The sequence below is a fragment of the Hippopotamus amphibius genome, chromosome 5 (genome assembly GCF_030028045.1).
Source record: "Hippopotamus amphibius kiboko isolate mHipAmp2 chromosome 5, mHipAmp2.hap2, whole genome shotgun sequence".
Taxonomy (NCBI): domain Eukaryota; kingdom Metazoa; phylum Chordata; class Mammalia; order Artiodactyla; family Hippopotamidae; genus Hippopotamus; species Hippopotamus amphibius.
In genome coordinates, this window is record NC_080190.1 from 78572561 (window position 1) to 78585342 (window position 12782).

At 39.2% G+C, this 12782-nt stretch overlaps 1 protein-coding gene across 5 annotated transcripts in view; it reads right to left on the reverse strand.

Annotated features, from left to right (window-relative positions):
* NUP133 (nucleoporin 133) overlaps positions 1-12782 on the reverse strand; it is a 47457-nt gene that overhangs the window by 7893 nt on the left and 26782 nt on the right. For 4 of the 5 annotated variants that reach the window (XM_057735523.1, XM_057735522.1, XM_057735526.1 and 1 more), the window contains 8 exons: positions 12095-12319; positions 8850-8972; positions 8164-8263; positions 7351-7602; positions 6574-6707; positions 4497-4655; positions 3738-3873; positions 289-407 (listed from right to left, as the gene is read on the reverse strand). In XM_057735523.1, the coding sequence (XP_057591506.1) occupies positions 289-407; positions 3738-3873; positions 4497-4655; positions 6574-6707; positions 7351-7602; positions 8164-8263; positions 8850-8972; positions 12095-12319 (1248 nt within the window). Of the gene's footprint in view, positions 1-203; positions 408-3737; positions 3874-4496; positions 4656-6573; positions 6708-7350; positions 7603-8163; positions 8264-8849; positions 8973-12094; positions 12320-12782 lie in introns of all 5 variants that reach the window. The other variant, XR_009053790.1, reaches the window with a different exon arrangement.

Below are 12782 nucleotides of genomic sequence, written 5' to 3' on the forward strand. Positions count from 1 at the left end.
CTGTCCTGTACTAAGTAGAAAACACAATGGAAGTAATTTCTTCTGGTCGCCTGAATAAGCGTCTTGAGGAACAGTCGGAGAGCTATGGGGGGCAGAGGCTGACCCCCTGCTTTCTGCTAACTGGCACCCTGCTCCCAAGTAGCTTCTGACACCTGACTCAAGGGGAAAGTGACCAGGAAAATAAGAAATGGAAAGATGACTACCCTGAGGAACTGTTCTACGTGGTCCAGGAAACACTGAGGTTGTTTTGAGACTAAGAAACGGTGTGAGGATTTGAAAAGCACATACGCCGATGAGCTGCGGAGCGGTCAGTACCGGCATGGCACTGAGACTCAGCTGTTTCTCGGCCAACAGCTGTTCAGGCAGGGTCTCCTGGTGCAGCAGAAAGCGCTCCTGCTCAGCCATTTCTAGAAGCAACACAGCGGGAGGGGAAGAATGTTCACTTTTGTTCTCTTATAAACAAATCTGAATTTACAAAGAAAAAGGAACAGCTCTAAAGGTAATCCCATTACTATTCAACGATCTTAGAATGTTATTAATTCTGCTTATTCTTGATTCCTAATTATGTTACAAATAGTCATGGTTTCAGCCAAGTCACACAGATTATCACAGCAACCTGAAATATTAGGAGGGGAGAGAAGAGCTAAGGAAACAAATTTCCTGACTGAAGCGACTGTGGAGCAGACAGCGATTTCAGAGGCACAAGCTCCCAAATCTGAGGTCTCTCAGCCGTTTAGGGTCACTCTGTAAAGTACTTCTTTTTACTCTACCAGAGTTTCTAGTATAATTTCATTCACTAAGGGAAACGCCACCATGAGCACATGCCAGGAAAAACAAAAGCCAGAGGACTGTGCACCAAATCTATTACCCAGCAATGGATATTTATCACCATATGATGGAGTGATAGAGGCTTTGGATTTGCATAAACCATCATTACCTGGCTTCACCCACAGAGAATGAGTTGTGTTGCAGGCAAAAAGGACTGAGAACTGTTTGCTAACAGCAGTTACAGCAAAATGGAGTGACTAAATCACAAATACGCTCACTCAAATACTGGCATCATTCCACATGATCCCAATCTTGTAAAAATTAAACAAAACTGTTTTATGCAATTTCCATACCTAGGAAAACAGACTGGGAGGATACACAAAAAAGTAACAGTAATTATCTCTAGGGATCATAGAAACTTTTTTGTTGTTGTTTTTTCTATACTTCACATATTTCCATAAGGAATTATTTATACAATCAATAGCAAGTTATCTTTTAAAAATCTACTCCCTTCAATTAGAGACAGTGTGATAACAGTCTGCAGGAAATTACTGAGACCTGAAAATATTCTCATTGTGTTAAGAAAGCAAAAGCCGAGAAGTGATCAAATGCAAAACGCTGACCAGATGTGGGAGGGAAACCAGAAATAATAATGCCTTGTGTTAAAATATTTTGATTAACATGATCTATCTCTGGTGGCCAAGTTAAAATACAGCTCCCCTTTCAGACTACCAGCCAGCCTTGCAGAACATATACACACTTCTCTAGAACATGCACTATTAGCATTTAAAAATAAAAGACTGAGGAAGATTCTCCCAAACCATGAAAAATAATTTTAATAAAAATTAAACGCTAATCCTATGATTTGAGTGCTTAACATGTGTAAGACTTTTTTTCCAAGAACATCCAGTGTCTCTGATCCTTAGAAGTACCCATTTTACAGATGAGGAAACTGAGGCTCAGGAGGGTGAATAAGCTACCTAAGGTCACAAAGCTACTCAGTTGGATAAAATGTGTGAAACTAGATTGGTCCAATTTCTGTCCAGGTTCCCTTCACTATACCTACTCCTTGGAGGAAAACCATGACAGCAGTAGAATGTGAATCCAGACCCTGTAGGCTGGACTCTGTGGCTGAGCCCTGCAGCCAAATACCTCTATTTACATATACTACCCCCTTCAACTATTACTTTGAAAAATCTCAAACCTACCAAGACTTTTAAAGAACACAATGTGCAGCAGTGTATACCTAGTCCCCTGCTGTGAACATCTGCCACCTCTGCTCTATCTGCTTATTTCCCCCTAAACCATATGAAACCTGCAGACATCCTGATATTTCATCTCTAAAATACTTCTACCTGTATCTCCTAAGAACAAGGATGTTTGACCAAAATACCATTATTGGGCCCAAAGAACTTAACATCAAATAGTAACATCACCTAATATTAATTATGTTCTAATTTCCCCAGCTGTCCCCAAAATGTGTATTTATAGTCATTTCGGTTATTTGGCGGATGGTCATCGTGGCTCCTCTTGTCTTTCTGTTTGTTTTTCATGTGGCTGAATTCTGAGAAGTACTGATTGTGTGTATTGTAAAGTGCCCACAATGAGAATATACCTAACTGTTCCCTCGTGATTCGACTCAGGTGGAACACTATTGGCAGGCATACAGCAACACAGGCGTATTACATACTGGCACATCACACCACTCCAGGGAGTATGTAATGTGGGTTTCTGTGACTGTTGGTGATGGTATCTGCTAGATCTGTGTAATGGCACTCTGCAAAAATGAGACTATCCTCTTCCCCTAACCTCTAAACTCAATGGTTTTAGCATCCTCTGATGACCAATTATTCACCACAATTGCAAAATGGTGACTTTCAAGTCAATCGTTCTTTCTACCTTTATTAGTTGGCATTCGTTTTTTGTAAAGAAGCATTTCACTGACCCCTCCCCTTATGGGTATCACTGTGGATTTATGGATTTTTCTTTTTTAAACTGTGAAATAAAATCCTGTACCATCATTCTTTTTGGTGTTCGAATTATCCCCAAACTTGGCCAGTGGAAGCGGTTATGTGGACACCTCAACATTAACTTTGCTTTCTGGCCCAATAAGACTCCCCATGATAATTTCTTCAATAAGCCCTCATTTCCTTTTGCTGAGAAATCGTAGTTAGAAATCGAAGTAAGGGATTAGGTATATGCATGCTACTAGGGTGTCACTGCTTTTAGGTCTTTTCAGGGGACAGAACCATGAAATACATTTAAAAAATAATCATGATTCCATCTGATATCTGCAACTCAAATGCAATAATACAGGGTTCTTCCTCATCTTCCTTCTATATTTATATCTCCCTCCCTGATGGTTCTCAAAAATAACAATATACTCAATCACTTTCTCAATTTACAATACACACAAAATAGTTTCACTATTATGACATCAAAAAATTCTGAATTCTGAAACCAATACCTTCAGAATTACCACCACCTACAGTACACCCACTGAGGAAACGTCCAGTCTCTCTGCAGTTCATTCTTAGCATATAGTCACTAAGAGTGTAATCAGAGTACACTGTTCAAATCATTTGAATTTATTCTTTAGGAATTCTTATTTAAAGCACAAATTACTTTTCTATAAAAAGAGAATCCTAATTATGTAACTGAATAACTCTCTAGGGACACTGAAAAGGAGATGACTCCTATTTCCTTTTTTTTTTTTAATTAATTTATTATTTTTTTTGGGGGGGTACACCAAGTTCAATCATCTGTTTTTATACACATATCCCCGTATTCCCTCCCTCCCTCGAGTCCCCCCCCACCCTCCCTCGAGTCCCCCCCTTCCTCCCCCTCCCAGTCCTCTAATGACTCCTATTTCTAATGCGTCCCATTAAATGATAAGAGGAACGCATTCTCAGAGTACACTGACACTATGACTGATTTGCATGTCTTCTTGTTCATATACTGTCTTTTACCTTCAATTTTTTCTTGCAGTATATCTTCTGAAAAGTCTGAAGCTAATGCAGCCAATTTGCTCAAGCCAAGAAGGGTTTTTTTCTTTGCAAAGTAACGAGTTTCCATATTTGCCAAACCTAGCAGTGTTGCATGAGCCTACAATAAACAAAATATGAAAACTGTGATAACATCTTAGGTACTAATTCAAGTTGAAATAAAGATTAAACAAAGCCCAAATTTGGTCTTTCCCCCCAAGCTATATCAATGAAAGATCAAGTCAGTATTAGCAAACCTAAAAACAGATCAGTATCATACTTTTGAAAGTAATTACACAATAAAATATCAGCTACCCACACTACTTACTGGGAAAACAGACATGTATAAAACATTTGCTCTGTAACAATTATATATACAATTCAACACCCTGTCAAGGACAAACTTTAATTCACCTACTGCTTTTACTGATAATTCGAACATTTTTATTATAAGAAAATACTCACTACACAAAAAGACCAATGAATGCTATTTATGTGTTAAAGTTTTTGTGCTTTATTTTACTGTAATAACAGTCAAATCACAACAGGCTTCATTTTTTTTACTGATATATAACAAGTAATGGCAATACCATCATAAATGAAAAATACCTTTATCAAATTCTGTGAGAGAATAGGAGATACACATTTTTCAAAGCCTGTAATATTTAACTACAAAAGACTAAACTAGTTAAAACTAAATTAAAAAATGCCTAACTCTACTCCATATAACTGAATCCTTCTTACCTTTTCTAATTCTTGGCTGTTAATTTCGTGTAACCAGCTCAGATGTTCATGAGCTTGCAAAAAATTCGCCAACTGTCCGTGCTGAGAAACGGGCTGAGATAATAACTTGCCTCGCTTTCCTTTCTCCAGATACCAACGGAAGAGAAAGTCGGAAAAATTCTATAAAGAACAAAGCCAAGACTCCAATAAGATTTAGTAATATAGTTTTAAAAAATACATTTCTGATGATAAAGTATCAAATTTCTTCCAAAGGTCTTAGACTCCAGAATAGAAACTTGGTTTTAAACACTAATTTCCTATATTGCAGGGTCCTCAAATCACCTCATTTGACAAATGAGGACACCGAGATTCAGAAAGGGGGTCTTACTCAGGGTCACACAGAATTTAGATGTGTGCTGTCCAATATGGTAGTCACTGGTCCCATGTAGCTGTTTAAACTTAATTTAAAAACGTAAAATTCAGTTCCTCAGAGACACCAGCCACATTTTAAGTACTTGATGGCCGTCTGTGGCCAGAGACTCCTTTTGGGACAGCACATATGAGCAAGATCTCCATTACCACAGAAAGTTCTACTGGATAGCGCTGAGATGCTATCCTTCCAAAATGAAATAACTGCAGGGGTACAACTGGGTGCCACGTGTCCATGTGGGTTGGCACCATAAATCAGAATGCAGAGAGGCCCCAAACACCCAGCCAGTTTCCCCACAGGACATCCGCTGGATGCTGGGGTGATGTGAGAGGCTGGGCTGGAAAGGAAGACAAAAGTGTCCTACAGTTTCACAGTACTTAAGAGATATTTCCACTAAAGGGGGAATTCTGCAAGGAACACACTAGCCCCATAAGATATTTGAAACCAGAAATGAATGAATGTAACAGAAGCTGCAGTCAAGCCCTGGACCACCTCTATTCTTGATGAACTGAATGATCTGCCTCTCATCTTATCTGCCTACCAGGGAAAATACAGTATTGATTTCCATCTTTATGGTTCTTTTATACATAATGTCCAAAATACAATTAAAAATTGCAGTACATAGGAAGCAGAAAAATATGAATATGCAGGCAACAGAAGCAGACCTAAGAATGATCACTTTGGAATTAGTACAAAAGGACTTTAACATAACTAGTAAACATATTAAAGAAAACAAAAGAAACAAAGCAAATGGATGGAAAATGTCAACAGAGAATAAGAATCTTTAAAAAAAATAAAAATTATGAGGGGCACAAAGTACCTATTGTAGCACCATTGTGAAATACGAGCTAAGTATGTATGATGTCCAGCAATCAGGTACTGATCAGATAAGTTATGTCCAGTCCATGAAATACCATAACACCATTAAAAATGTGCTTGTGTAATATTTAATGACATGGACAAATGTCTGTTATGTATTAAGTGAAATAAGCAGTTAACAGAACATGTCTAGTAGAGTAAAAAGATTAGAAGAATATAAAGCAGATGTTAAAAAGGGTTCTCTCTGGGTGGTAGAATTATGAATGTTTTATCTTCTTTTCTGTTTATAGCAGTTTCCTGAATTTTATACAGTTACCTTTATAGTAAGAAAAAAAATCAGTTTTTACATAAAGATCAACTGACTGAATAAACTGGCTTTAAGGAATAACTTAAACTTACCTAGATACAGTCACAATGAGAACTTAAAAAAAAAAAAACCAAAACAGTAAGCATTAAAAAAAAAAATAAGGAAGCATGATGTCAAAGAAGGAAAACAAGAATCTTAGGTGTATGGACACCTGAGCTCTCTAGAAGTAGCATCCCATGCTCCCAAGAGCGACTATTCAAACTTTGGAACTTTACCAATATCTGTATATCTAAGTACTTCTAATTATAACTGAAAATATAAGAGTAGAAATAAAAGAACATATTTTTCAAAGGTCAAAGAATCCTTCAGTAATATTTATATATAAAGAATTATCTGCCAATTTACAAAGAAACATAATGTACAAATTAGTATCTAGTAAAACTGCAAAAAGACTGTATCACCTTCCAAAAGCCCCAAGTAAAATTTGAAATGGTAAGGCCTTCTTACAGGATCCACTACCTACATCCCTCAGTGTTCATTACCTGATCAGCAAACTGGGTCATGTAGCGTTGCAGTCTAGTCTGGTTGTCAGTCTGCTCGCACATTTGTACTAAGATGTCAAAGTCACAGTATTTTTCTGCTAATGAAGCAGCCCAAGGGTATTGGCCTAGTGTGACTATGGAATGAGATGGAAAAAAATCCTGTTAGCGAAAACTTAATATGTAATAAAAAATATTCCTTGAAAATTTATACCCTTTATTCATACTGTATACTAAAAATAATTAATGGAAGCCTTTACAGTTACTGGCATTTAGTTTCATAATCCATATAAACTCATTAAAGATGTAAATTCAGTCCTTTGTTTCATCACTGCCCACCTAAGATGCTATTCCCTTCCTTTACATAGCAAGACAAGTTACTTCTCTGAATCCTCGCTGTGACAGCCTGGCCATGTCCTCTGCTGCAGAGCCACACCACCTCTTCCCACCCCTGAACGGCCCTTATCTGCTCTACCCTGGGGTCTCACGATTCCTGTGAAGGTCCGAGGTGTTAAGTAAGCTCTCTCAGGGCAGTCTCCACATGCTGTTAATTTACTCGCTTTAAAATCACCTTCAGCACATCGAGGATGCTTTTACCTGGTAAGTAATGACGACGAGGCTGAATAAATGAACACAGAGAGCTGTACATGAAAGCTCTGCTTTAAGTTCTGAGCTACAGCTGAGTTAACGATATTATACTCACTGCATGAATGAACTGACTCCTTCATTCGTTCTACGGACTCCAAGACCCACAGCCCTCACTAAATACCATGCACTTACGAAGCGGAGATAAGAGATCTGATCTTTTCTGCAGGTATTCCATTTCTAGATTGTTGTATCTTTCTTGATCACTGGATTTGTCCACAGACTTGAGCTGAGAAACGTAACCATCCAGGAAGCAATCAATCAGTGCTACCAGTTGCTCTGTCAGAATGTTTCGGAGGTTGCTGTCTGCCTGAGGATAAACCATTTTCAGGACAATCCCATGCTGGCGCACTATTACTGTGCGGATGCCGGCAGGACCACTCGTTGCTGTGAAATCACACAAAGTAATATAAGTAAGGGTTCTATAATGGCTACAGGAAAGACCAACTGCCTAAAAATTATATCCTGTCACCCTTGATGGAAAAAGAAATCAAATAGGGGGTCAGTTGACACTTCTCTACGTCCTGCTCAAACGCATCTTCTCTATGGAGATGGCCTCTGCAAAGCCAGGTAAAGATGATTCCCCTTCCTTCTAAATTCCTTTAATGCTACTCCACTTACTTCCTTGTATTAAATCAACACTAAATAAAGTCAGTACATCCAGGGCCTGCTTTTCTGAATAACTATCCATACTAAAACCTAGTAGATGCATAAGCACCAGTTTAAAAAAATAAGTTATAGAAAGATCTACAAATTATTCCCTGGGAATAAAGTGATTTTCATAAGAACCACTCATTTTGGAGATGGCACTTAATGTTATTTTTCATTTCACTTACAAACTTGCACTAGGAGAATAATAAGGCTTCCAAAAATAACAGACCATTAGAAATTTATTTTGAACAACTGCTAATGAATCCGTGTATTTGGGCTGAGTGCTTGCAGTCTCACCTGTCCATGGAATATACTCAGGTTCTTTTTCCAGTGGCCCTTCTCTTTTATACAAGGAGTTTCTGTTTTGTCGATAATGACTAGCAGCTTGCAGCATGTCCTGGAAAATGAAATGTGTTATCACACGCAGGAAGTGAGCGATCCCAGGATCTCTAAGGCAATCTGAAACATCAAGTCTATTATTACAAAAAATTACTCAGCGCAGGCCTTAGGATTACTTTTTTGATTCTTTCTGCATTTGAAATTTGTTTTACTCCCATAATTCAATTTCAATTTTAGAAAACTATGGTAACCAAAGCAGGAAAACTATTACTATAAAGTCCATGAGCTAAAATTAAATGGAACATTTTAATCAATAATATAAGTAGTGAGCTTCTGAGTAATTAAAATTAGACTTATTTAGACAATTACAGTAACATTAATACATTTGCAATGATATATACCTCCTTCTCCAAATAAAAGGTTTTTTCTACCAAACAGAAACTTTTAACATGCACAAGGCAAACACTCAAAATGTTTGTTAACTGACTGATAAAATGACTGATGTTTTCCTAACTTTTTGGAATTAACAAATGGCTAAACCATTATGGACTACTGGTGATGCAGAGTAGGAATACGGAAACCACTCTCTCCTCTACCCATGGTCTGGGCTTTGATTTGCTGGAATCTTCACCATGTGTTTGTACCTTGAGAATACTGTTCACGTTGATCACCACTTCTGCCCATTCAACTGATTCCAAGGATGTGTCCTTCAAGACTTGCTCTTCGTGCTCCAGTAAACACTCACAGATGGTATCTACCTGGGATACCTGAGGGAGGGCAGAGATGGCACCTACTAGTAACAGAAACCACGCAGATGGGTGACAATTACAACGGCCTGGAATCAACTCAGCAGGCTTTTCTCACTAAGTCAGAGGGACAGTCAGTGATGAAAGCAAATTTAAAAACCAGGAAAAGCTAGAATACCCTAACTTTTAAAAGGTGGAGAGCCCAAATTGCTGAGTCTGATAAATAAGCAAATTTTGGATTTTTAGCAGGTAGATTTTTTATTTAAATATCAAGTAACTGAAATATTTGTTTATTATAGTTACAAAGGCTCAACACCACCTTTAAATAGTACTAGGTTACAAATGACATCACAATACAAAGTAAGACCCCAAAGTAATGAATTAAAGGAATGAAATAATGAATTTGCTAATTTCTTCCTTTGAGGAATTTCTTTTCTTTAGACATAATAGAAATGTTTGTAGAATAGCAGTAGCTACATAGTAACTAATTAAATACATAATTGGTAACTGTTCTTTTCTGGTTTTTTGTCATTAATTAATATATGAAATAACTGCAAAAGTGTTAAGCACTGAAATATTTGTTTCCAGATTCAGCCCACAGTTAAGCTTTCCCCCCTTCATTTATCAAGTGGATACTTACTTGGTATTTAGAGTTTGCATAGCACTAGGAGCTCAGAGATAAGAAGAAATGGAAATCAGATTTGCTGCCCTCAAGGAGCTTACAAACTAGTTGAAGGAACAAGACATAAACACATGTACAATGTAGCATAAATAAAATCACTGCCTTGCAAACCTTGTTCTTCCTTTAGTACTTCTGATGTCAGTCAAAGGCATCCTAACAGCCCTAGCAAGAAACATCTAGCACCCTTAATTTTTAAGAATTTTTTACACAGTTAATGTGAAAAAGATATAATGAAAGCATATGTGATATAAAAGGCAGAAAATAATATAAAAGCAAATAAAATGTCAAAATACTTGCTAAATACCCTTGCCACGTGAGTTACATGTTCAGTGGTTTTAAACCTTGCTCATAAGCTGTACCAACACAGCTGAAGGCCTGTTCTGAAGCAGTTAACTCGTTTTATAGAGCCCCAGGAAGTGGGGCTGGTTCCCAGACTGGAGGCTGGTGGAAGGTGCACCCTCAAGCAGAGTCTGTATTATTTTACCTCCTATCAAGGGCTGCGAGATCACATCTCCCCTATATAGCCCACCAATTGGAGCCTGACTTGGGTTAACTAGCTCTTCTCTTAAAATGCTAATACCTGTTTGTAACGTAATTTACCACCCCTAAGTGGAGGGACAGGTAAAAAGAAAAAAAAAATTGATATATATTTTTTCATTAAACTCATGCACTCCCTCTTCAGCTCTCTCTTGTTACCATGGTTATGCTATGTGGGAGGACCTTTAGAACTTCACCCAAAGGAAGCTTAAGACCAGTAAATGTAAAGAGAAATAAAGATAAATGGTGATTGAAACAGTCTTAGACATTACTATTTTCCATATGGAGCACTCTTTTGAGGATCCAATCACATTTTTAGTTTTCTTTTTTCTCCTATCATATTCCTAAGGTACTACTCATGAACTACGTATCCATCCGATTGGTAATTTCCAGACCCTTCCTTTTTCTTCCAATTAATTGGAAAATGTACATATACTTAATTCACTTAATTATGCTTTGCACTCTGATCCAAAAGCAAAAAAGGAATCAGACTCTTGCTCAATTCGTCATTAATAATTTTAAAAAACAAAACAAAAACCTTTGTTTTATCATGTAAAATTATGTATGAATAAAGATAAAAAAGGACAACAGTTTGGTCAGATCATGAAATTTGAGGTGAATTGTCTTTCTTTTTTTCATTCAGATTTAAATCAAGGTATATTTCCTTGATTAAAAAACAAAATAAAACAGAAAAGTGCTTTGCCTTACATTCCCTAGGAAAAAACCCAAACGTATAAAAATGAGGCTTTCTTCAATCTAAATACATTTATGGAGTCAATAGGACTGAACATAGTTCAGTGTCTTATCTTTAGGTTACAGTACATCAAATATTAAGAATAAAAGAGATTCTTGGCACAGGCTGTTAGATGGTAGACTATAGCCAGACTGTACGACGAAGGAAATAAAATCAGAGGCACAAATAGAAAAGTTTCCCAAATGCAAAAAACAATTCCAAATTCCACAGAGCTGCATTGTTTCGAAATTCAGATAATCACGCAAAGGGAGAAAGACTATAAACTCCAGAAGCAACCAACTACCACGCCCGAAACAGCAGGCTAAATGGTGGCTCAGAGCCAGGGTCTGTGGTCTCAGCTGAGACAACTGGCCCCTGGGTCTTGGCATCAACACCTGGAAAAGGAGGTGGGAAAGTCAGCCCTGTCTTTCACGAGGCTGTGAGGCATCACTCAGGTACCAGAGCTGTGGACCCTGACCAGTGTCCAGCTACCACCAGCTGGCCAGCACTTTCATCTTTTCTCCCTCACAAGTTCACAGCAGGTTTTTCTTTTCCTCTGAAAATAAATCTGACTTTAAAAGTGAGGCGTAGAGCAGGATCCTAGCAGGCAGCTGAGGAGAGTTCAGTGAAGGGACCATTTACAAAGATGTGGGCGGGAGTAAGGGGACCAAGGCAGGATGGTGCAGCCCCAGACCAGCAAGGGGGGGCGCCATGATTAGGTCCAGTCCTGAAGGGGCACCGGGATGGAGCAGTCGCTGGAAGGGTGGAGAGGGCGGCCCAAGAGGAGTCTGACAGCGGGCACAGCAAACAGGTGGAAGCAGCAAGGAGGGAAGCTGGGGACGACAGCTCCAAGCTCTGACCTGATGGTGCTGCATCTACGTCAAAACAACAGAAGCCAGGGGCGGGGGGAGCCCACCTCGGAGATGCCCCCTGGGGCAGAGTCAGGAAGGGGCGTGGAGAAACACAAAGAAAACATCCAGACATGATAGGGAGGACTTTGTAGTCAACTTCTCAAACTCTAATTTACAGGGAAAGCGATAAATGAGTGATACTTCTGAGTGATAATTTACCCAGAAAACATGGAGTCCAATTTAAAACTTCAAGGAGATCTTCTGTCCTTGCTGGGGGCCCACTCAGTAAACGGCACAGTGTTCCAGAGCTACACTAAGAGGAGGAGGGGGTTCATCTCACCTCTCTGAAGAAGACATCTGCAGGGGTCAGGTTGGATGGGATGTCACAGTCCCTCTTGTTCAAAGCCATCAGTATCGCCGTGTTCACAAGGTCGGAAAGTCTCGAGTGGTGGTTCTTGAGGACGATGGCGGCAGCCAGCTTCTCGGCGTGCTCACAGAGCAGCAGCCGCGTGGCCATCGGCAGCCCTCTCACTGGAAAAGTGCCGAGACGTCCAAACAAGCCGACCTTGTGAAAAGACACAGTGTTCTTAGAAAGCATTCACAGTAACACAGGAAAATGCAGTCACATTTCCACCAGTAGCACACTGGGTACAGAGACACAGGCCCCAGCCTCCCTGAGAAAGACCTCTGGCTATCTGTCTTTGGGGCTGTTACACACACACACACACACACACACACACACTTCTTACACACCTGTAAGAAAGTACAGATGTTCCTGTTCTAAGATTAGGGTCTCCCCAGAGATTCTGTCAACTATTGTTGTCTCTACCTTATTCCTCAAATTATTGTTTATGGTTATCAAACTCATTAAATTGTTCTTTTCTAGCTACACTGATCAACTCCCCTAGACCCCAGACCTCTGGAACTAGAAACTCAGCAGTCGCCATCTTCCAGAACCCTAAAGCCGTGGGGAGAGTGGGGGGCTTTGGCCCTCTGCATCAGCTGCCTCTGACCTGCCTGATGCCCAT